This window comes from Rana temporaria, chromosome 2 (assembly GCF_905171775.1).
Source record: "Rana temporaria chromosome 2, aRanTem1.1, whole genome shotgun sequence".
Classification (NCBI taxonomy): Eukaryota; Metazoa; Chordata; class Amphibia; order Anura; family Ranidae; genus Rana; species Rana temporaria.
In genome coordinates this window covers 82260611-82286855 of record NC_053490.1, presented here as the reverse complement: position 1 = coordinate 82286855, position 26245 = coordinate 82260611, and the positions used below count along the sequence as shown (strand labels likewise).

Sequence of the window (26245 nt, the reverse complement as noted above, 5' to 3'; positions counted from 1 at the left end):
GCGGAGCTGGCGGAACTGGGTGGCGGGCATCAGTATGCTGCCCCCCTAAAAGTGCTGCCTGGTACCCATGGTACCACCCGGTCCCATCATAGGGCCGACCCTGTAGCCAGGCAACTTGCACTTTCAGAAGGAGAGATCCGAAGTGGCTGTCTATATTTATCTCATGTCAGGTTTCTTTAACAACCAGCATACTGAATCCTTCAAAGGTCTGGCCTCATACTATGACTGGTTGTTTACTTATTTTTCTCATGAAATGTGTCCTAATAACTGACCCATTTACTTCTCTTTTTTACAAGCTTTTGTAAGTAACACAGATGACTAAAAGTTCAGACCAAAGATCTCATGTGTCTTCCATCTCAGACTTTGCCTTAAACTGTATACTTGCAGAAAAGACTCAAAATGGCTTATACCATAACAATGCAAGCAGCAAACCACACAGAGCAAACTACAGTGATAGCTACAGTTGGGTAAATGAATGACTTGCAGTGGCTAACTTCACCTTCAGATCTGCTTAGATTTAGATACAAAAGTCTGTATACCCTTAGGGCCAGATTCACAAAAGAGATACCACGGCGTATCTACTGATACGCCGTCGTATCTCTGTTTCTAACTATGCGGCTGATTCATAGAATCAGTTACGCATAGCTAGTCCTAAGATCCGACAGGTGTAATGGACTTACACTGTCGGATCTTAGGATGCAGTACCGCGGCCGCCGCTGGGGGCATTTCTCGTCGTAATCCAGCGTCGGGTATGCAAATTAGCACTTACGGAGATCCACAAAGCTTTTTCCCTTCGTTAAGTCGCTGTAAGTGTTAATTTGCCGTCGCAAAGATAGGGTACCTTTTACAAAGTGTAAAGTTAGTACACCATGTAAAAGTGTACCCGTCTTTCCCGCGTCGCTGTCAAATATTTATTTTATTATTTTTTTCCCGCCGCATCTCTTTTTTACCCGTCGCGATTCACAAAACTCGGCGCAACGAAACTTTGCGCAAAGCACATCGGGAAAATAGCGTCGGGAGCATGCGCAGTACGTCCGGCGCGGGAGCGCGCCTAATTTAAATGGGACTCGCCCCATTTGAATTGGCCCGCCTTGCACCGGACTGATTTAGGATACACCGCCGCAAATTTCCAGGTAAGTGCTTTGTGGATCGGGCACTAACTTTGTGTAATTTGCGGCGGTGTAACTTAAATCAGAAAAGTTACGTTGCGCCCGCTCGTTGTGAATCTGGCCCTTCGTTGTTAATACAGTGTATTGTCCCCCCTTAGCATTAATGACAGTGCAGTCTTTTGTAATACTTGTCTATGAGCCCCCGAATTCTTGCAGGTGGAATAGCTGCCCATTCGTCTTGGCAAAATGCCTCCAGGTCATACAAAGTCTTTGGTCGTCTTGCATTAACCACACATTTGAAATGTCCCTAGAGTGGCTATTGATTATGTTAAGGTCAGGAGAATGTCATGGCCATTCCAGAACCTTCACCTTTTTCTGCCGAGGGTCAACTTGGCCTTGTGCTTAGCGTCATTGTCGTGATGGAAAGGTCCAAGAACGTCTCATGAGCAGCTTTTGTGCAGAAGAATGCAAATTATCTGCCAGTATTTCCTGATAAGATGCTGCTTTCAACTTGCCATCAATTTTCACAAGTTTCATGTGCCTTTAGAGCTCATACACCCCCAAAACATTAGTGAGACACCACCATGCTTCACAGTGGGGATGGTATTCATGTCACTGACTTGCATTACTTGTACTCTGTGCCTGACCACCTGTGTACTGAACCTGGCTTTGTCTACTGTTTTTGCTTGTCTGCCACCTGCCCTGATAGTGCTCCATCATTAGCGTCAGTGGGAGGAATAGTGTGCCATCATTGGTGTCAGTGGGAGGAATAGTGCGCCATCATTGGCGTCAGTGGGAGGAATAGTGCGCCATCATTGGTGTCAGTGGGAGGAATAGTGCCCCAAGGGCTGGATAAAGGCAAGCAAAGGGCCACATCCGGCCCATAGACCGCAGTTTGGAGACCACTGTTTTAAAGCATTGATTGTGCGCCTTCTTAAAGCGGGGGTTCACCCGTACATAAAAATTTTTCCCCCTAGATGGATGCTCGTTTTGTCTAGGGGAATCGGCTAGTTGTTTTAAAATATGAGCATTACTTACCGTTTACGAGATGCATCTTCTCCGCCGCTTCCGGGTATGGGCGTTCCTATTTTGATTGACAGTCTTCCGAGAGGCTTCCGACGGTCGCATCCATCGCGTCACGATTTTCCGAAAGAAGCCGAACGTCGGTGGGCAGGCGCAGTATAGAACCGCACTGACGTTCGGCTTCTTTCGGCTACTAGTGACGCGATGGATGCGACCGTCGGAAGCCTCTCGGAAGACTGTCAATCAAGAAGGAACGCCCGCTCCCGAAGACCCATACCCGGAAGCGACGGAGAAGATGCATCTCGAAGACGGTAAGTACTGCTCATATTTTAAAACAAATAGCCGATTCCCCTAGACAAAACGAGCATCCATCTAAGGGGAAAATAGAAAAGAAAAACAGCATTGGGTGAACTCCCGCTTTAAATATAATGCATTTATATACAGTATGAACATTTACAAAACAAATCCAAAAATTTGAGGAGTTCAGTTAGTGAATGATGGGAAATATGAAAGTAAGCCTTCAGAACTACTCCACAAACATTGGGACATACTCACTTTTCAAAAAAGTTGACAATTCTATATTTGCGACAGCAGCCCATCAATATGTAAAATAGGTAACACAACTTCATTGTACAAACTTATTTAACAAATCAAATTAAAAGAAGAGCTTGCAAGAATTAAGTACACGGTCCAGCATGGTATAACATTGTACCCAACTAGGATACACAGTGGGAAATAGTACATATTGGGGTTGATTTATTAAAACTAGAGAGTGCAAAATCTGGTGCCGCTGTGCATGGCAGCCAATAAGCTTCTAACTTCAGCTTGTTCAATTAAAGGGTAACTCCACTTTCACTGGGGGAAAAAATAGAAAAAATAAATAATATTGCATATACAATTGCGAAACAAGTCATACTGTAACTGAATGTTATTAAAATTCTCTTTCCTTGTTAATCTGCAGCTCTGTAATTTTCTGTAAAAGGCAATATAGCTACCTGGAGGTGTTCTGTACAGAGAATGTATACAGAACACCCCCCAGAAACATAATTTCCTGCTTGTGTGATGTCTGCACTAGGATAAAAGTCAAATAACAGCCATCCCCTTGCAACAAAAATATCATTTTTGGCGAGATACTCCCAATAGGAAATCACAGCTAAAGGGGTGCAGACAGTGACATCCGGTGTTTTATTTGGGGGCGGTGGCAAACAATGCACCCACAATCCTGGGGGGTCGGTCAGTCGCACCCCACCCCCCGTCAGTCGGTCGGCCCTGCACTTACCCCATCAAGTGGGCAGCGCTTCCCTCCGGGTGATGGGTGGCGACTTCTCGTGCGTCACCTCCCTCCACCTCTTAGGCCCCGTACACACGGTCGGACCGAACCAATGAGAATGAACCGAAGTTCAGTTTCATCGGACCAAACCGACCGTGTGTATAGGCCATCGGTCTGTTTTCCTTCGGTCCAAAATTTTAAAACATGCTTCAAAACCAAACCGATGGACCGCTGCCCGATCGGACCAAACTGATGGTTAGTACAGAAAAGCATCGGTTCAAAACCCGCGCATGCTCAGAATCAAGTCGGCGCATGCTTGGAAGCATTGAACTTCGTTTTTTTCAGCACGTCGTGTGTTTTACGTCACCGCGTTCTGACCCGATCGGATTTTGAACTGATGGTGTGTACGCACATCAGACCATCAGGCCACTTCTGCGGTGAACCGATGAAAACGGTCCGTCGGACCATTCTCATCGGTTCGGTCCGACCGTGTGTACGGGGCCTTAGGCAGCTAATAGAATCGCCTGTCCTTTCAGCCAATCGGGTGATGGGTTTCATATATTGAATATGAATATTATGAATATTAAATCACTATTGTCACACAGCTGGGTGGGCTTGGGCACAGTGCTCTGCACCCCACGCTCACCCTTTTTTTTTTTTTTAAGCCTATTAAGGCCTCTGGCTCTAATCACGTGCTTCAAAAAAAATTGAAAAAAAAACCCCTATTGGAATCCATGTGTCCGGTGCCTGCATATAGATTAGGGGGCTGGACGCATTGATAGGGGGAGGGTGGGCTGCCACTCATTTTCCTCATTAGAGCCCTGCAGGTGCAGCAGCTGGTTGATTATTATGAAACCACTCCCATTAGACTCACTCAGAACATGGGCACAGGCAGAATAACAAAAGGTAGGAATCTGCACCAAAGTTTGTTATAATCCATGCAATGTACATAGATCACCCAGAGGGGAATGTTTTTTTTCTCAACAAAAGTGAAGTCACTCTTTAAGCTTTTGAGAAAAAAATACCTGGAAGCTGATTGGTTTCTATGCAGAGCTGCACAAGAGTTTACACTCTCCAGTTTTAGTAAATCAACCCCAGTGTTTCACGGGGGCAATTCTACCTCTTTCATGCCCATGTATTCCTGCTTTGTACAAAAAAGAAAACCTTTTTATACTTCTTAAAAAGCAATCATTCATTTCATTCACACGGACCTCCTGTATTTGTTGAATTCAAATGACGGAGAATTTGATCTGGAAACTATAGTCTTGGGGCCAGATCCACAGAGCAAGTACGCCGGCGTATCTACTGATACGCCGGCGTACTTACAAATTTCCTGCGTCGTATCGTTGTTTTGAATCCTCAAACAAGATACAACGGCTTCTGGGTTAGATCCGACAGGTGTACGTCTTCGTACACCTTCGGATCTAAGATACAATACTTTGGCGTCCGCTGGGTGGCGTTCACGTCGTTTTCCGCGTCGGCTATGCAAATTAGCGATTTACGACGATCCACGAACGTACGCGCGGCCGTCGAATTTTCTAACGTCGTCTGTAGTCGGCTTTTTCCGGGGTATAGTTTAAGCTGGTATTTTGCGGCGTATAGATAGAATTGCCATGTTAAGTATGGCCGTCGTTCCCGCGTCGAAATTTAATTTTGTTTTTGCGTCCGTGAATAGTGATGGACGTAACTCACGTCTAAGTTAAAAAAATGACGTCGTTGCGACGTCATTTCGCGCAAAGCACGGCGGGAAATTTCTGGACGACGCATGCGCAGTTCATTCGGTGCGGGGACGCGCTTCATTTAAATGAAACCCGCCCCCAAACCGCCCAATTTGAAATCCGCCGCCAGAAATACACTACGCCACCGTAACTTACGGCACAAACTCGCTGAGGATTCGAATATACGCCAGGTAAGGTACGGCGGCGTAGTGTATCTCTGATACGCTCCGCCTAACTAAATGTATGTGGATCTGGCCCTATGTCCTCAATTTATTAGATGTTTTCCTTTTTGCTGAGGAGGATAGAAAAAAGAGGAAATTTACATGGGTTTACATGGGTTTAGACACGTTCACAGTATCTAATCTGCCCCTGGACACACAGATTAAAGGAAGTGCGCCTGAATGCCAAAGGCATTTTTTTTTTTTTTTTTTATTTATTGAATTACATCTTTATCAATTAATTCATTTTTTTAAATGATTTTTGTTAAACTGTTTTTTTAAATGCATTTTTATTGCAATGGATAATAGAGCTAGCTATTAATCACTGTTATCAGCAAGCAACATATTTCTATAGCGGTGAAATGTTGCAGCAAGTATAAGCGGAGCAGAGCTGGCTGAGTATGGCTGCTGGACCTCAGAGGAAGTGATAGATAACCTCAGAGAGCACCCCAAATTTAAACACCATGCAGAAGCATTAGGCTGGGTTCACATATGAGAACGCAGCGGCGACAGCAGGAGTCTGGTGCGTCCTCGTTCACAATTTCAGGTGTCCGATTTCAGCCCAAATTTTTGGCTGTATTCAGACCTGAAATGGACCAAAAAATGCACAGGGGGGTTATTTACGAAAGGCAAATCCACTTTGCACTACAAGTGCACTTGGACGTGCAGTCGCTGTAGATCTGAGCGGAAGATCTGAAATGAGGGGAAGCTCTGCTGATTTTATCAACCAATCATGTGGAAGCTAAAATGCTGTTTTTAATTTTCCTTGCATGTCCCCATCAGATCTTCAGCGACTGCACTTCTAGTGCAAAGTGGATTTGCCTTTCGTAAATAACCCCCACAGTGTTCCTGTGCAAAATTCACAAGAGCCGCTGCGGAGATATGTGACCTGGCTCCATAGAGAGCCGGTCACAATCTCCTGCTATTGCGAATTGGATTCGGAGAACTCTCATTGTGTAAACTGAGCCTTAAGCCTCCTACACATGATCGGCTTTTCCGACGGGAATTGTGTGATGACAGGCTGTTGTCGGAAATAATTGTTGTCAGATTTTCTGACAATAAATGTGGGATAGCATGCTTTCAAATTTTCCGACAACCAATGTATGATGTCGGATTTTCCAATTGTGTGTAAAAAAATCCAAAGTACAAACACGCATGCTCAGAAGCAGACATCCATGAGCACCGACGATCTCTCGGCTGAGCCTGTCACTCAGCCACAGAGAGAAGACAGAGCAAGCTTGGCGGCCGAATGGCGTACGGCTGCAGCAGCCACTCGGGCTGCTCGGTCTTCTGTTTGTGGCCAGGGTATGGGGAATGACAGAGGCGGGAAAGCTCCGCTGGTGGACACTGAGGCTGCGCTGGTGGACACTAATGAGGTGGCACTGAAGGACAACAATGGGCTGCACTGGTAGGCACCGATGAGGTGACACTGATGGGCTGCACCGATGGACAATGATGGGCTGCACCGATGGACAATGATGGGCTGCACTGATGGACATTGATGGTTGGCACTGATGGACACTGATAGGCTGCACCGATGGACATTGATGGTCAGCACTGATGAGGAGGCACTGAAGGACACTGACACTAATAGGTTGCACTGGTGGACACTGATGAGGTGGCATTGATTGACTGCACTGATGGACACTGATGGGCTGCACTGATGAGGTGGCACTGAAGGACACTGATTGATACTAATAGGCTGCACTGGTGGACACTGATGAGGTGGCACTGATAGGCTGCACTGATTGACACTGGGCTGCACTGGTGGGCACTGATGAGGTGGCACGAATGGACACTGATGGTCACTGATGGATATTGATGGGCTTTGCTGGTATGCATTGATGAGGTGGCATTGATGAATACTGATAGACTGCATTTAATTGGCGTTGATAAGGCTGCATTTCATTGGGGGAGGGGGAGTCTGTGCCGACACAAAGAATAACCTCCCTGAAACGAGTTTTTGCAAGTTGGCATGTCTGCATTCATTATTATAAATATATCCCTCAACGTTCATTTACACTTGCTTTGCTGTTTGAAGCGTGATCTGTTTTTGGATCACTCTTCAGACAGCAATAGACAGGTGACCATGTGTTGTTTTATTGCCTCATCACCGCCTGTTTTAACCCCCCTAATTACCAGACCACTGCGCCACAAGCAGGCCTGTTGTGCATGGTTGCGGGGTGGTTGCAGCTTGGTCCAACTCAGTTAAATGGGTCGTGCTTGGCAGGCAGTACCATCCGACGAGCATGACAGTGGGTATAATTCCTACCACAGTCACGAGGCAAAGCATCCTGACCACGGCATATGCATACCCTGGCTGCTGCCTGTGCAGCAAACGTAGGAGCAATGAGAGGTAAAAACACAGCTCACCCACAGGGTTTTACCACCATTCAATCACAAGTGAAAATAAGGCCTTAATGATTTTTTTTAATAAACACATGTCTGCAAAAACTGAATAAATACAATTTGCAGTATAACTGTTCAGAAAGGAATCCCAAAAGACAGAGTAACACATGAGACTTTAAAGAAATTGCAGGTGAGAATTCAGAAAGGTACTTACCTGACAGGCTCTATTGCCATCCCAACATACAGTATTTCTGACATTGGTGGCTGAAAGTGATGCGTTTAGGCAGCCCGCAGAGAAGGAGTGGATAAGGATTAGAACACCTGTCAGTTTTTATTGCTGTCTCTGCCCCCATCTCTCCCCCCCCCATTTTATAGAAGTGATCATCTGCATAAGAGCTGGGGGAGGAGACACAGCAGTATACTGAACTTCCCAGTGAAAGGCTGTGCAGGGGCGTGGGAAAGGATAAGTCTGATTGGAGGAGGGCAGTCTGAGTTCCCAGAATAGCTAGAGAACTGACCACAATGTGCTCTCCTGCTTAATGTAGTCAGTTTTTAATAGGAAAGCAGAGGAACTGGCAGGAACACCAGAGATTTCACACAAAGGAAGCAATACAAAGAGAACAGGATACTTTCTCATACAAGCACATGGTAAAACAGGCACATATCAGGAATATAAAATGTTGGGTTTACATCAGGGGTCAAGTCCTGGAGAAAAAAGTGTGGGAACTCCCACCCAAGATCCACTCCCCCACCAAAAAAAAATAAAAAAATGATACGCTCATATGCATGATTACTAAAAGCAAGTTCTTTCTAAAACCCGCGATAACTCGCGGGAGACCTCCGCAATGTCTCCTGGGAACAATGACAAAAGCTCCCAGGAGACATTGCGGCATCGAGGAAGTGACGGAATACCCGCACACTACCCGATGAATCCATATACAGGAAGCGGCCAGTAACATAAAGGATTACTAAGGTTCGCCTGCCCCTGACAATGACTCGAGCTGGGCATCGCCGCTTAGTGAAGGATTGGCTCGGGCGGCTCGGGCGGCTCGGCTGCTCTAGTCCTGCAAAGGGAACTGCGTTCCTGCTGTGAAAAAAGTGCAGGGACTCCATTCCCACGTGTTTCCGCAGGACTTGAGCCCTGGTTTACATATTCTTTAAGTAGATATTGTTATTTTATCAGTGGTTTGATATTTATAGGTGGATATGCACTTTCAACCTGTATTTTTATGCCTGTATATATTTTTTTTGTAGTATTCTTTGCATATAAAGTTGAAAATGAATCCAAAAATCAACATTCCAAGAGTTTCCAAAGAACTGGCTCCCCCGCCTTCGAGAAAGTCTACACAGCAAAGTAAGTTTGTGAAACTTTATAAACCATCGGCCTTTGTCATTGGGCTTGATGACTGTATATATTCCCAATGAAACCTTCAAGATAGATCATTTACTAATTTAAGCGTTGTCTGGGAGTCAAACTTGGAACCATCCTAGATCTGTGGGCACAGTAAGTAGTCCGACAATTTTAGTGGAAAGATTCCATAAGAATGCCTATTGATTGGCATTGCAGTCAGGGGTGTATCTATCGCGAGGCAACCGGGAAAAGCCCCCCGTCCATTGGGAAACTGCCGCAGGATGGCTGCCCAGTACAGACCGGCAAAACCGGGGGGACGAACGGGGTCCGGGGATCGTAGCCTTAATACGGGGACTGTCCCCGGAAAACGGGGACGTCTGGTCACCGTACTCTATGGAGCAGTGCAATGAATTATAGTTTTAATTTAAAATATTATCATGAAGTTAATGAAATCGTCTATTTTTTTTTAAAATGGAATCTACATTTGATCTGTATATTTGCTCTTATGCTTTCATCTTATTGGTTTGGATTTTTTCTTCCATGTAATCATAAGCATGAAAACCCAATGACTGAACTGATAATTAATATTTTTAATCATTACTGAATGTCTCTTTGTTTTCCCTCAGCCAAAACTGTATTGACGCGTATCCCACATTTCTCGCAGTTTTTTGGTGCGCTGGATTATTGTGTAGCCAAGGTAAATGACACCATGTTAAATATAACTATGACTACATTATTGGAAATTTTAAGTCTCTGTTCACATATGAGCCGCATGCAGCTCACAGCAGGTGTCCGGTGCATGCTGGTTCACCATTTCAGGTCCGATTTCAGCCCGAATTTTGGGCTGAATTTGGACCTGAAATGGACCAAAAGACACACAATGCAAAATGCACCAGACCCACTGCGGAGATATGTGAACCGACTCCATGGAGAGCCGGTCAAAATCTCCTGCTATTACAAATTGGATGCGGGGTTCCCACATCCAATTCGCATGGTGTGAATTCAGCCTAAAAGGCACTAATTGGAATATGAGAACTGCCATTTATTATGCAATCTGAGGTCACCTGAAAGGTCAACTGTTTAAACTGACACAATGTTTGCATGCGGTGTGTGCATGTACAGTATGCAAGTTCCTCTGGAAGACATGCAGAGGAATGTTGGAAAATTAAGCAGATAATCTTTTTACCAGGCACGATGATGCTAGACATATGGCTAAGCCTGTTTTTTTTTTTCTTTGAAAAACAACTAGAACAAAGAGATGGGAAATTACATTATAATTGTAACCATGTAGTTCCACCAACACAAGCATTGCAATACAATATACAAATATTACAAACAAAAGCACCCAGTGGCAGAACTACTAATCACAGTATAATATATGAGAATTGTTGTTGCACCTACTGTATGTCTGCATAAACAGCATGCTAACAGGGGCTTTAGGAGACCCCTGAGGCTCTGACACTCCCGCAAAAGTATCCTTTTCAGAATAAGTACAACTAAGTAAAGGAGAAACATAAATCTTAGGTGAGCCTGCACAATCATAGCAATTGCTATGATTTTTAGGCTATTTGCACACAGGAGCCTGAGCCCCTGCAATGTAAATCTCAGCGCATTTATCCCACTTGGAAAGTCCAGTTGCTGCATAGAGCTGGCCCTAGACTTGAATGGCTGTCCGTGGCTGTACACCTGTATTTGCGCAAACGCGAGTATAGCATAAAGGCATAGACAAGAAAGCTTGACCAGGCTGGATTAAAGAGCATTTATGTCAAATTTGGCAGTTCATATTAATGAAAGGTAATCAAAGTTTTCACAGTTATGCTGTTATCGGCATGTCTGGCTTGGTGCAATACTAGAGTTATTTTGCTGTTTTACTGATTAATGTGAACCAACCATGGGTGTTTTTACTGCCCTTTTGATATTGACTAATTAATTGATTTCCTGACAATCTCAGGGCTAACCCATTCCTGCGGCCTGATTCAAATTACTATGGGTGAGACAGTGCAATCTACAGACAAAAAGATTCACATCTCACCTCTTTCAGCTTCAGTCCCAAACAGGAAGAGCAAGCCCTCATCACTTTAGTTTTATTAGCCATATGAAATCACAAAGCATACATTGATTGGTTCACATTATACAGATACACCCACTCTACCCTCCTCCCCTGGTTGGCTTGTCCTTGGCATGAAGCTTCTCATTGGTCAGTTCACATAAAAGGGTGGTTTCTTCTCACAGGTCCATTCCATGTTCTTCTTGAAAAATCCACACGTGTCATTCAGGCATAGAAAAGTTCCTTGTCAGCTCAGCAAAGCAGAAAAAGAAAAGAAATGGAAGTCCATGTTTGGGCATGCTGCCCAGAGGCTTGAACACATTTGTAACATGAGGGGGAAATGGAGGATGACAGCATCTGCTCTTGATAAAAGTCATTTTGTATGTCCATCGAAGTTGAAATATACTTTAAAAACATATCTGACAAATCTTATCAAGGAAAATAAGCAGTATTGATCATTCTCATATATACATATGCATATATAAAAAGAAATATAAAAAAGCAACAATATAGAAACAATATGAAAGATATTAAAACATTTTAGTGGTTCTAATAAAAGAATTCAAAATATAAATTTTATCCAGATCTATCACACTTTGGCCACACTTCTGAACAAGACCTAAAAGCGCACACCAAAAGCCTGCACCACTGTTCCGCACATGTGAGCATCATCAATTGGATAATAAAACTAAAGTATGTTTTGCCCCCTATACAGTGACAACACTCAGGCCTCGTACACCCGACCGAGGAACTTGTCATAGATGAAACATTGTTTTCCTTGACGAGTTCCTTGTTAGGCTTGTGGAGAAACTTGACAAGCTTTCTTTGTGTACACACTGTCAAGACCAAATCTCCTCGTTCTCAAACGCGGTGACGTACAATACATACAACGGCAGGGGAAGTTCGATTCCACTGGCACAACCCTTGGGGCTGCTTTTGCTAATCTCATGTTACTGTGTGTTAAGTAAAAGTTTGGTAAGAGACAATTTGCACTTTTCAGACTGTTACAGCGTGACAAATGTGCTATCTCCATTACAAACGCTACTTTTACCAAAGGTGCGCTCATGTCTCATACTTTATTCTGAGCATGCACGGGTTTCTTAGCATACACACAAACGTGTTTCTCGTCGAAAACCAACACGACGAGGAAATTGAGACTCCCGTCGAGGAAAAAGAGAACTTGTTCTCTTTTTTTCTCGTCAAGTTCCTCGACAGTTTCCTCGATGAAAAACATACACACGACTGTTTTCCTCTGCAAAAAAGCTCTGCCACCAAGTTTCTTGATGGATTCTGTCGAGGAAAACGGTCGTGTGTACGAGGCCTCACTCTACTGCATCTCTAAAGCAAGTCACCATAGGAAAGGACTACAAACATTTCTTTCTCTCCTTATGCCCATAACATGGAGGAGGCAGAAATTAGTAGTTCGAAGATGACAACTTGAAAAAATGTCCCTCTCTAGATGTGCAAAGCTGGTAGAGACATCCCCAAAAAGACTTGCAGCTGTAATAACAGTGAAAGGAGATTCTACAAAATATTGACTCAGGGGGGCTGAATACAAATGCACCCCACACTTTTCACATATGTATTTGTATAAAAAAAAATTGAGAACCGATTATCATTTTCCTTCCACTACACAATTATGTGCCACTTTGTGTTGGTCTATCACATAACATTCCAAATAAAATACATTTTTGGTTGTAACATGACAAAATGTGGAAAATGTCAAGGGGTATGAATACTTTTTCAAAGCACTGTATGTGTACCTGTATTTGTGCTGAACGTTGGTAGCTCCTGGTCTCCATACTCCTAATGATCGGGAGGCAGAAGAATGTTATAGCTAATCTCAGCGATTGCTTGTTTTAGGTACATTGCCTGTATCTCTCTCCACTGCGAGGAAGAAAATATACATTGAGGAGAATTTAGCAAAAAATAAATAAAAAATGATCACAACTGGAGAAGACAGAATCTTAAGCAGCTGTGCATGGCAACCAATGAGCTTCTAGCTTTTATTTTCAAAGCTTAAAGGAGTTCTCTGACCTAAAAGTTTTAACCCCCGCTGTGCCCGGGCTGTAAAAAAATAGAAAATAAACTGTCACTTACCTGCCTACGATCCCCCGTTGTTCCGATATCGCCGTCCCGTTCTCCGGTCCCGGTCTCTTCCGCTTCCTGTGTGTCGGTGACTCATAGTGCGCTCAGCCTATCAGTGGCCGCGACGGGACATTGCTGCGGCCGCTGATAGGCTGAGCGCACTATGAGTCACCGACACACAGGAAGCGGAAGGGGCCCGGGACCGGAGAACGGGACGGCGATATCGGAACAACGGGGGATCGTAGGCAGGTAAGTGACAGTTTATTTTCTATTTTTTTACAGCCCGGGCACAGCGGGGGTTAAAAGTTTTAGGTCAGAGAACTCCTTTAACCGAACAAGCTGAAGCTAGAAGCTGATTGGTTGCCATGCACAGCTGCCCCAGATTCTGTTTTCTCCCGTCTTGAAAAATGTCCCCCAAATGTATCCTCCCCTCCTCTCTAAACAAGAGGTCTGTAAAATAAAAAATGAAATAAAAAAAAAGGGACATTTCTAGACAAGGCTGTAGGTCAGTATTAGTGTCAGTGTTAGCATTTGTGTGGCAGTTCCAGGGCCGTCTTTAATATGGTTTGGGCCCAGGGCAAACATTTTTTTTGGGCCCCCCCTCCAGCTTATTTTGGGCCTGGCTGGTTCACATGTATGTTTTGGCGGCCCTCATTTGTGCAGGTACAGCAGCCCATTGATTTGAATGGGCTGCCATGCCTTTGTTTCCTGCAGAAAAAAGGTGCATTCAGCATTTTAAAAATACAGTTGCCTTGAAATCCATTCTGCTTTTGCACCATGCTACTTACCTGCAGTTCTTGCACACACAAACGCACTGTGTTTTTAAAAGCGTGACCTAAACGTCTAAAAATGCAGCAAGTTTGACAGTGCGGGAACTGCAGATAAGTCACAGCAGACAGCAGAATGGACAGACAGTGCTGCATTTCAGTGCTTGATGGGCATAGGCGTGCCGTGTGCGCAGCCTATTACATGAGGCATGCGATTTTCTTTGCAGGAAACGCAGGCATGGCGGCCCATTCAAATGAATGGGCTGCTGTGCCTGCGCAAATGTGGGCCGCCAAAACACATACATGTGAACCAGCCAGGCAGGGGTCAAGTCCTGGGGAAAAAAGTGTGGGAACTCCCACCCAAGATCTACTCCCCCCACCAAAAAAAAAATGATACGCTCATATGATGCATAATTACTAAACCGCATTTTTTTTTTTTTTCGATCCACTGTACCTTAGTAATCCTTTGTTACTGCCCGCTTCCTGTATATGGATTCATCGGGTAGTGTGCGGGTATTCCGTCACTTCCTCGATGCCGCAATGTCTCCTGGGAGCTTTTGTCATTGTCCCCAGGAGACATTGCGGAGGTCTGCCGTGAGTTATCGTGGGATTTAGAAAGAACTTTAAGCAAGTTCTTTCTAAATCCCGCGATAACTACCTGATGAATCCATATACAGGAAGCAGCCAGTAATATAACGGATTACTAAGGTTCGCCTGCCCCTGACAGTGACTCGAGCTGGGCATCACCGCTTAGTGAAGGATTGGCTCAGGCGGCTCAGCTGCTCTAGTCCTGCAAAGGGAACTGCGTTCCTGCTGTGAAAAAAGTGCAGGGACTCCGTTCCCACAGGACTTGAGCCCTGCAGCCAGGCCCAAAATAAGCCCATCAAGCAGTTAAATACAGACAGTAATGTCATGTACTCTGAGGCTTTACTCAGCCTGGACTGCAGGTCTGGTCTGTGATTTAAAGAGTTCCTCTATTTTACACATGGCATGGCATGGGGGTCCCATGGTGCTAAAGCAGAATGGACAGACGGTGCTGTGACCCCCATGCCATGCCATGTGTAAAATAGAGGAACTTTTTAAAACACTGACCAGACCTGCAGTGAATCATCAAATATTATAAAGACTTTGGGCACACTCTACAGAAAACTTCAATTTACAATATAGATTAGCAAACAGTGACATACCTTGAGGAGCAGGACATGAAGAAGTCAGCCTCGGGAAGAGCAAACTGGGGATGTTATAAAATCACATTCTAATTCACTTTTATATGCAAGCAGCACCCAGTGGCAGGAAGGGAGAAGTGCACGTCTAAAGGGAAGCCAGGGGTGCTGTACATTTTAAAACACTGGGAAGGGAAGCAGTACTGTCACTGGCTGCGTGCCGCTGATGATTTTCAGCCTGGTTTGTGGGCAGCACAGGGGCTTAACGGGAGGCAGGGCCACCATCAGGAATTATGGGGCCACTTACACAGCTTCAGGCATGGGCCCCCTGGAGCAGAGAACCGGGATGGGGGGTGCTGCCGCCTGAAATTGAGAAGCAGGGGGGGGGGCTGCCGCAAATTTAGAAGCGGGGGGCCCTTTACAAAAAAAGAAAGAAATAAAGAAAAATATATATAAAAAAGGGGTGTAGCCATCCGGGGCCCTGGGGACCTCTGGGCCCTTTAATAAAAAGAAAAAAAGAAATTAAAAAAATATATTTTAAAAAGGGGGTTGCCATCTGGGGACCTCTGGGCCCTTTAATATTTTTTTTTTTAATAAAAATAAATTACAAAAAAAAGGGGGTTGCCATCCGGGACCTCTGGGCCCTTTAATAAAAAATATATATAAAGAAACATTTATAAAAAAAAGGGGGGGTTGCCATCCAGGGCCCTGGGGACCTCTGGGCCCTTAAATAAAAAATAAATAAAAAAAATATATAAACAAAAATAAAAAAATAAACATTTATAAAAAAAGATAAAGGGTGTTTGCCACATGGGGACCTCTGAGCCCTTTAATAAAAAAAAAATTATATATATATATATATATAAAAAGAAAAAAAAAAGAAATAAAATATATAAAAAAAATGTTTTTTATAAAAAAAAAGGGGGGTTGCCATCCGGGGCCCTGGGGACCTCTGGGTCCTATAATAATAATAATAATAATAATAATAATAATAATAATAATAATAATAATAAACATTTTTATATATATATAAATATTATAATTATAAATATATAAATAAAAAGATTTTTTTTTTATAAAAAAAGGGGGGTTGTCATCCGGGGCCCTGGGGAACTATGGGCCCCTGGGGACCCCCAGACCTCTAAAAAAAATTGGCCCTTTAATAAAAAATAAAATAAAAATATATTAAAAAAATTGTCCCTTTAATAAAAATATATAATTTTTTTTTATTATTTAAAAATAAATAAAAAAAAGGGGGGGGTTGCCATCTGGGGCCCTGGGGTCCTCCGGGCCCCTGGGGGCCTCCGGACCCCTAAAAAAAAAAAAAAAAAAAAAAAAAAATTTTTTTTTTTTTTTTTTTTCAAAGGGGGTTGCTTTGGGCCCCCAACAGTGACAGGGCCCAGGGCACCTGCCCCATTTGCCCTGCGGTAAAGACGGCCCTGGGCAGTTCTAATATCAGTATCAGTTCATGTCAATGGGCCAGATCCACGTAGGGTGGCGTATTTTTAGGCAGACGTAGCGTATCGTAATTACGCTACGCCGCCGTTACTTTGAGAGGCAATTGCTGTATTCACAAAGCACTTGCCTCTAAAGTTACGGCGGCGTAGCGTAAATCTCCCGGCGTAAGGGCGCGGAATTCAAATGATGAACAGGGGGGCGTGTTTTATGTAAAACAAGCTTGACCCCACGTAAATTATGCTTTTTCGTACGGCGCATGCGTGCGCATGCTCAGTATCACGTCGGATTTTCAAATTAAATTACGCCCGCTCAATGCCTAGACAACGTGAACGTAATTTACGCAAAGCCCTATTCGCGAACGTTTTACGCAAACGACATACACAACAGAAAATTCAACGCTGGCCCGGCGTCCATACTTAACATTGCGTACGCCTCATAGAGCAGGGGTAACGTTACGCCGAAAAAAGCCTTACGTAAACGACGTAAAAAAAACGCCGGCCGGACGTACGTTTGTGGATTGGCGTATCTAGCTAATTTGCATACTCGACGCGGAAATCGACGGAAGCGCCACCTAGCGGCCAGCGTAAATATGCACCTAAGGCCCCGTACTCACGACCAAACATGTCTGCTGAAACTGGTCCGCAGACCAGTTTCAGCAGACATGTTTGGCCGTGTGTTGGCCCGAGCGGACCATTTTCGGGCCGATCGGACAGGTTTCCAGCGGACAACTGTTTCCTGGACTTGCTTTAAAACAGTCCGCTGGAAACCTGTCCGCCCGGACATGTACGGTCGTCTGTACAGACCTACCGTACATGTCCTGCCGCCCGCCATCCCTCGCATGCGTCGAATGACTTCGACGCATGCGTGGAAGCATTTTAAAGGCGGGCCGCCCACGTCGCCGCGTCATTGTCGCGGCGACACCGCGTCATCGACGCGTCGACACCGCGGACACGCCCCGCGTATTGTTTAAGCGCGGACTTCTGTTCGATGGTGTGTATAGCCATCGAACAGAAGTTCCCGGGCAGTCCCCGGCCAGACATGTCCGATGGAAACGGTCTGCAGACCGTTTTCATCGGACATGTCCTGCCGTGAGTACAAGGCCTAAGATCCGACGGCGTACTAAGACGTACGCCAGTTGGATCGAGCCCACATTCAGTCGTATCTTGTTTTGTGGATACAAAACAAAGATACGACGGGGCATCTTAGAAATTACGGATTGTGGATCTGGGCCAGTGTGTTTTAGATTGGATAAAAAAGTATTATATTTAGTTTAATTAATATTTGGTGTCAGTGTGCTATAGGTATGCGGTGGTGGTTTGGGGTGGTAATGACAGGTAATTTACAGCTAAAGTTCAAAAACTATTTTTTTTTGTACTATTTTTGGCCAGTTAATAAAAAAAAAATCAGGAAATAACCATTAGGCCCCGTACACACGACCGAACATGTCTGCTGAAACTGGTCCGTGGACCAGTTTCAGCAGACATGTTCGGTCATCTGTACAGCCGAGCGGACAGGATTCCAGCGTACATTTGCCCGCCAGACCGTTTACGAGCGGACAAATGTTTCTAAACATGTTTAGAAACATGCCTGCTGGAATCCTGCCCGTCGGACATGTTCGGTCGTCTGTACAGACTTACCGTACATGTCCGAGCGGCCGCCATCCCTCGCATGCGTCGAATGACTTTGACGCATTCGTAGAAGCATTGAACTTCCAGGGCCGTGCACGTCGCCGCGTCATCGTTGCGGCGACGGCGCGGCCTCGTCACCGTGTACGTGCGGATTTCTGTATGATGGTGTGTACAGCCATCATACAGAAATCTCCGGGCCGGCATTTACGCTGAAAACGGTCCGGCGGACCGTTTTCATCGTACATGTTTGCCCGTGTGTACGAGGCCTTAACCACTTAAGCCCCGGACCAATATGCAGCCTAAAGACCCAAGGTGTTTTTACAGTTCGGGACTGCGTCGCTTTAACAGACAATTGTGCGACGTGGCTCCCAAACAAAATTGGCGTCCTTTTTTCCCCACAAATAGAGCTTTATTTTGGTGGTATTTGATCACATCTGCGGTTTTTAGTTTTTGCGCTATAAACAAAAATAGAGCGACAATTTTGAAAAAAATGCAATATTTTTTACTTTTTGCTGTAATAAATATCCCCCAAAAACATATATAAAAACATTTTTTTTCCTCAGTTTAGGCCGATACGTATTCTTCTACCTATTTTTAGTAAAAAAAATCGCAATAAGCGTTTATCGATTGGTTTGCGCAAAATTTATAGTGTTTACAAAATAGGGGATAGTTTTATTGCATTTTTATTAATTTTTTTTTTTTTTACTACTAATGGCGGCGATCAGCAATTTTTTTCGTGACTGCGACATTATGGCGGACACTTCGGACAATTTTGACACATTTTTGGGACCATTGTCATTTTCACAGCAAAAAATGCATTTAAATTGCATTCTTTATTGTGAAAATGACAGTTGCAGTTTGGGAGTTAACCACAGGTGGCGCTGTAGGAGTTAGGGTGCACCTAGTATGTGTTTACAACTGTTTGGGGGTGTGGCTGTAGGAATGACGTCATCGATCGTGTCTTCCCTATAAAGGGAATGACGCGATCGATGCGCCGCCATAGTGAAGGACGGGGAAGCCGTGTTTACACACGGCTCTTCCCGTTCTTCAGCTCCGGGGAGCGATCGCGACGGAGCGGCTATAAACAAATAGCCGCGCCGTGGTCCCGGATCGCTCCCCGAGCGGACCCGACCTCCGCATGTAGCGGGGGGGGTCCCGATCGGACCCCCCACCCGCTAATAGGCGAGGACGTACGTGTACGCCCATGTGCCTGTACGTGCCATATTGTGGACGTATATGTACATGCGGGGGTCGGGAACTGGTTACAGTCAAATTTTTCCTTAAAAAAAAATCAAAGTAAAATTCACCTTGATACACTAATACACATGATCGGAAATTCCGACAAGAAAACCGTGGATTTTTTTTAGACAGAATTTTGGCTCTAACTTGTGTTGCATACACACGGTCACACAAATGTTGTCTGAAATTCCGATCGTCAAGAACACGGTGACGTACAACACATACGACGAGCCGAGAAAAATTAAGTTCAATAGGCAGTTCTGCTTGATTCAGAGCATGCGTGTTTTTTTGTGCGTCGGAATTGCATACAGACGATCGGAATTTCCAACAAGAACTTTTCCCGTCTGAAAATTTGAGAACCAGCTCTAAAATTTTTGCTGTTGGAAATTCCGACAGAAAAAGTCAGATGGGGCCTACACACGGTCGGAATTTCCGAACCAAAAGCTCACATCAAACTTTTCTTGTCGGAAATTCGTTGTGATAATATATACAGTTTTACCAATACGTCAAAGTTGAAAAACAGCGTTCAGGCAAGGGACTAAAAATGTTGTTGACAAATGGAATATTCCTACATTAATCATTTTGTTTGTGTATTTTTTTCCTCTACAGCACCTGCAACTTTCGCTGGCCTTATGTATTTATTCGTCCGACAGAAGTACTTTGTTGGTTACCTTGGTGAGAAGACACAGAGGTAACACCTACCACTGAATCTATAATAGTAAATTGTGGTAATAAGTGCTGGACATGCAGTACTGGGCCTCATTCGCATGGGCACTGTCGCCAGTACAGAGTGAATGAGTGTTTGTGTCTAAAGCTGCGTGCAGGAAGCCCATGTTTCTGCTATAAAACATATGCAATCAAAAAAAAATGTAAAATATCAAATTTATTGATCGATTTCGGTCAGTATGTATTCTGCTACATATTTTTGGTAAAAAATCCCAATAAGCGTGTATTGATTGATACAAACTATGGGATATATTTATTTATGGAATTTATATTTATTTATTTATTTATTACTAGTAATGGATGCATTCAGCGATTTTTAGCAGGACTGCGACATTGCGGCGGACAAATCTGACACTAAGTGACACTTTTTGGGGACCAGTGACACCAATACAGTGATCAGTGCTAAAAAGAAATACACTGTCATTGTAAAAATTACACTGGCAGGGAAGTGGTTAACATCAGGGGCAATCAAAGGGTTAAGTGTGTCCCTAGGGGGTGCTTTGTAACTGTGGGGGATGTGCTTTGACTAGAGATACACAAGATCTCTCTCTTACCCTCTGGCAGAACAGCATAGGCAGACCATCTTTCTGCCTCTCTTCAGAACAATCGGCGGACTGCTGATTGTCTCCCGCTGTGTCCAATCACAGCGGGTGCAGGTTGCCGGCAGCGCGTACACCCCAGACCCCTTGCATGAAATTACAGGTATGTGATTTTGTGATTTTCGATATCTGTATAGGGCGGTCCTTAAGTGGTTAATGAGTCCAGGAGTTGCCATTTTCTGTATTTGCCACTGGTAAATGTCAGCTAGGCTGCCTGAGAGGTTAGCAGCCCTCCAGGCTGGTGACTTCTCCTCTTGGACAAGAACACAGACTGCTCCTGCCCCAAACTATTTATGTGCTCTGCGGCTAATCTACCGAGAACGTTTTCCCCAGGGATTGGCTGAGACTTAATAAATATTCAGGCTGCTCATTTGCCATGCTCCACTCCTATGTTCTTGAAACTTCCATAAAGCAGGAAGAAACAGTCAATCCTGTCACCTGTGGGACCCTGATGAGTCCAAAACAATCGGCAACTGCTTCACTGATTTCAGAGGACGTATATGTACATGCGGGGGTCGGGAACTGGTTACAGTCAAATTTTTCCTTAAAAAAAAGTCAAGGTAAAATTCACCTTGATACACTAATACACATGATCGGAAATTCCGACAAGAAAACCGTGGATTTTTTTTAGACAGAATTTTGGCTCTAACTTGTGTTGCATACACACGGTCACACAAATGTTGTCTGAAATTCCGATCGTCAAGAACACGGTGACGTACAACACATACGACGAGCCGAGAAAAATTAAGTTCAATAGGCAGTTCTGCTTGATTCAGAGCATGCGTGTTTTTTTGTGCGTCGGAATTGCATACAGACGATCGGAATTTCCAACAAGAACTTTTCCCGTCTGAAAATTTGAGAACCAGCTAGTATGTAAAGGAAAAGAATGTGGAGTATATGAAGGCAGCTAGTATGTACAGGAAAAGAGTGTGGAGTATATGAAGGCAGCTAGTATGTACAGGAAAAGAGTGCGGAGTATATGAAGGCAGCTAGTATGTACATGAGAGAAGTGCAGAGTGTATATCAGCAGGTAGTATGTTCAATAAAGGAAAGCAGAGTGTACACAGCAGCTAGTATGTACAGTAGTGTTTATGCAGAGTATTGGACGGCAGGTAGTACATGCAGGAAATAAGTGCAGAGCGCATGAAGGCAGTTAGTATGTACAGAATAAGAGTGCAGGATATATGACAGCAGCTAGTATGTACAGGAGAGGAGTATGGAGTGTACAGCAGGTACAGTCTATGCTCAGGACGGTACTGCAGAGCATATGCTCAGGAGAGGAGTACGGAGTGTATGCCGCCAACTGAATTTTCAGTAGAGGAGTGCAGAGTGTATGAGGCCATCCCACATATGTAAGCGGCAGTAGAAATGCTCCGCCTCCACCTCTGCTTCTTTCTGCAGCCTGTGCTAGAATGCCAGAGTGAAAGTGCTGGGGAGAGCTGGGGGAGGAGGATTCTGTTCCTGCTGAATTTTTACTGGCAAAGGCAAGAACACTGTAGCTATTGGGACACAGATCAGGACAAAGTTGTAGCAGGACAGTTTACTAAAAAGCGGGACTGTCCCGGCAAACCCAGGACTGTTGGAAAGTATGGAAACCAACAGGTTGAACAAAAAAAACTGTAATGACTCCCCCCATTCACACATTCAATGAGGATGCGTGAATCCTCTCTGCTGTGTCATGGTGTTCTGACAGTGGGGAGACTCCCCCACCGTGAGAATACACAGAACAGCCCTGCAGCCTATTGGCTGTGGTGCTGATCGAGCGAGAATATACCGACAGGGCAGTTGAACAAAAGTTGCCTTCTGTTCAACCACAGTGGCCACACATGGATCTGGTTCCTGCTGAACCACCAAATCTCATTCTTCATTTGGCTAGCTTAAAGCGGGGGTTCTTTTTTTAACATGCTTCTGACGCTATTACCTTTGTTAATCCAGTACTCGCGTGTCCTAATATTTGAGCCGCCAGCATTGTCATTCAGCAAGAAAAGATGTTTTATAAAAAACTGAGATGGACGTTTCCATCTTGCTTGTGGGCACTCTGAAGCCCACAAGCAAATCCTTCTGGGATGCGGTGATCCGCCCTCGTCACATGACGCGCTTTGCGAGTCATGTGACCCGCTTTCCGCGTCATGTGACACTCGAGTGAGAATACACGCCTGGCTATTTCAGGTGGTATCCTTTGAGTGTTGCAACGTCACTCCCAGGAGACATTGCACACAGCCTTGAGGCGTCGTGGAAAAGGAGCGACACGCCCACTCCCGCGGGGAACAAGACCCGGAAGTGAGGCTGAATCGATCAGAATAAAGGTAACCTTAGAGACCTGGACAATAAAACACAGCGGTTTAGGCACTTATTATGGCTGCTGTAATGATAAATACAAAGTTGAATTTGAGGGTGAACCTCCGCTTCAACACTCCCCCCCCCCCCCCAGACTATCAATGCTGCTGTCCAAAAGTACCCCTGTGCTCCTTCATCCGGAGTGGGGGCACTCTAATACAGGAAAACAGAGGAAAAAATGCCCCAAAAAAAGAAAACAAATGCAGCCACTTCATCTAATGATCGGTAAGCTGCAATATATTAAAATTTGGATTTTGGGTTTAATACTGCTTTAATGCAACACACAGGTTTAAATCTAGCCTCAAACACAACAATCTGCCACCCATGGTTTTTAAGTGTTTTCTAGTTTTGATTGGCCAAGCTGCTACATTAATGTGGTAATCAATCACAACCTAGTCAATAGAAAATTACATTTATTTTTTAGTCCAATTAGCTCCTCTAATCTGTGAAACAATTGAAACGGTGGGAGGCAGATTACTGGGGATAAAAACTAATGGAATTCAAGAAAATTGCCAGGTTTGTACTGTGCGTTAGAATTACTTTACAAAATGAATTTGCTGTGTTTGTTTTCTAGCACTCCCGGATACGTATTTGGAAAGCGAATCATATTCTTCCTGTTTGCCATGTCCGTGGCGGGGATCCTTAACCATTACCTTGTCTTGGTGTTTGGAAGTGATATGGAGATGTATATTAAAACAATCAGCAGCACTTTCTCTCCTTTACTGCTTATTCCATAATTGGATTATGGCTCCAGTATTAAAACTTTGATGAGCGATGCAAATCTGTGTGCTAATGTTCTGTAAGTTTACGATATTTGTCTCTTCCTTTGCACCAATAAAAGCTACCGAATCCATTTAGGTTTATTTCAAAATGTTGTTTTCATTTTGTACAAAACATGAACTCACTCATTACATTGTTCCTCCACTGTTATTCTTGCAAAAGCAATATGTTATGTCACAACCACCACCTGTCCCTTGTTCTTGCCACACAAAACCTATTGTTTCATATTGTTATTAAAGTAAATATAGACCTGAATTGCATTCGTTTGAGAAAGCTATTTGTATCATAAATCTCCATATTTTCAAATAAAATACTGTTTTCACTTTAATTTATCATCATTTGCTGCATCTCATTGTTACAGATCAATTGCAGTCTCTTTACGACCACTTCTTGTCTTCATGCTTTACAACAGGGGTCTCCAAACTTTCTAAAGAAAGGGCCAGTTTATTGTTCAATAGACTTTAGGGGTGCCGGAGTGGCCAGTGGAAGTAGAAAATGCCCCAGTGGGAGTCAAAAATGACATAGTGTCTGTAGTCAGTAGAAGAAGCAATAGTGCCCCAAAATTGGTATTAGTGGGAGGAATAGTACCTAATTGTTTATATCAGTGGGAGAAATTATGCCCCATTGCTGGTGTCAGTGGGAGGAATAGTGTCCCATCATTGGTGTCAGTGCAAGGAAAAATTCCCCATTGTTGGTGTCGGTGAGAGGAGTGGTTCGCCTTGTTGGTGTCAGTGAGAGGAGTGATTCCCCTTGTTGGTGTCAGTAAGAGGAGTGGATCCCCTTGTTGGTGTCAGTGAGAGGAGTGGTTCCCCATTGTTGGTGTCAGTAAGAGGAGTGGTTCCCCTTGTTGGTGTCAGTGAGAAGAGTGGTTCCCCTTGTTGGTGTCAGTGAGAGGAGTGGTTCCCCATTGTTGGTGTCAGTGAGAGGAGTGGTTCCCCTTGTTGGTGTCAGTGAGAGGAGTGGTTCTCCTTGTTGGTGTCGGTGAGAGGAGTGGTTCCCCTTGTTGGTGTCGGTGAGAGGAGAGGTTTCCCTTGTTGGTGTCGGTGAGAGGAGTGGTTCCCCTTGTTGGTGTCAGTGAGAGGAGTGGTTCCCCTTGTTGGTGTCGGTGAGAGGAGAGGTTCCCCTTGTTGGTGTCAGTGAGAGGAGTGGTTCCCCTTGTTGGTGTCAGTGAGAGGAGTGGTTCCCCTTGTTGGTGTCGGTGAGAGGAGTGGTTCCCCTTGTTGGTGTCAGTGAGAGGAGTGGTTCCCCTTGTTGGTGTCAGTGAGAGGAGTGGTTCCCCATTGTTGGTGTCAGTGAGAGGAGTGGTTCCCCTTGTTGGTGTCGGTGAGAGGAGAGGTTCCCCTTGTTGGTGTCAGTGAGAGGAGTGGTTCCCCATTGTTGGTGTCAGTGAGAGGAGTGGTTCCCCTTGTTGGTGTCAGTGAGAGGAGTGGTTCCCCATTGTTGGTGTCAGTGAGAGGAGTGGTTCCCCTTGTTGGTGTCAGTGAGAGGAATGGTTCCCCTTGTTGGTGTCAGTGAGAGGAGTGGTTCCCCTTGTTGGTGTCAGTGAGAGGAGTGGTTCCCCTTGTTGGTGTCGGTGAGAGGAGGGGTTCCCCTTGTTGGTGTCGGTGGGAGGAGTGGTTCCCCTTGTTGGTGTCGGTGGGAGGAGTGGTTCCCCTTGTTGGTGTCAGTGAGAGGAGTGGTTCCCCATTGTTGGTGTCAGTGAGAGGAGTGGTTCCCCTTGTTGGTGTCAGTGAGAGGAGTGGTTCCCCTTGTTGGTGTCGGTGAGAGGAGAGGTTCCCCTTGTTGGTGTCAGTGAGAGGAGTGGTTCCCCTTGTTGGTGTCGGTGAGAGGAGTGGTTCCCCTTGTTGGTGTCGGTGAGAGGAGTGGTTCCCCATTGTTGGTGTCAGTGAGAGGAGTGGTTTGCCTTGTTGGTGTCAGTGAGAGGAGTGGTTCCCCTTGTTGGTGTCAGTGAGAGGAGTGGTTCCCCTTGTTGGTGTCAGTGAGAGGAGTGGTTCCCCTTGTTGGTGTCGGTGAGAGGAGTGGTTCCCCTTGTTGGTGTCAGTGAGAGGAGTGGTTCCCCATTGTTGGTGTCAGTGAGAGGAGTGGTTCCCCTTGTTGGTGTCAGTGAGAGGAGTGGTTCCCCTTGTTGGTGTCAGTGAGAGGAGTGGTTCCCCTTGTTGGTGTCGGTGAGAGGAGAGGTTCCCCTTGTTGGTGTCAGTGAGAGGAGTGGTTCCCCTTGTTGGTGTCAGTGAGAGGAGTGGTTCCCCTTGTTGGTGTCAGTGAGAGGAGTGGTTCCCCTTGTTGGTGTCAGTGAGAGGAGTGGTTCCCCATTGTTGGTGTCGGTGAGAGGAGAGGTTCCCCTTGTTGGTGTCAGTGAGAGGAGTGGTTCCCCTTGT

At 44.9% G+C, this 26245-nt stretch overlaps 1 protein-coding gene across 1 annotated transcript in view; it reads left to right on the top strand.

Moving 5' to 3' along the window:
- The window catches only part of LOC120929184 (arachidonate 5-lipoxygenase activating protein), an 86123-nt gene extending 62001 nt beyond the window's left edge, over nt 1-24122 (top strand). Inside the window, exons 3-6 of the mRNA XM_040340460.1 lie at nt 8942-9041; nt 9665-9735; nt 20038-20119; nt 23665-24122. Of these exons, the coding sequence (XP_040196394.1) occupies nt 8942-9041; nt 9665-9735; nt 20038-20119; nt 23665-23827 (416 nt within the window). The 3' untranslated portion in view covers nt 23828-24122. The remainder of the gene's footprint in view (nt 1-8941; nt 9042-9664; nt 9736-20037; nt 20120-23664) is intronic.
- The last annotated feature ends 2123 nt before the right edge of the window (nt 24123-26245 follow it).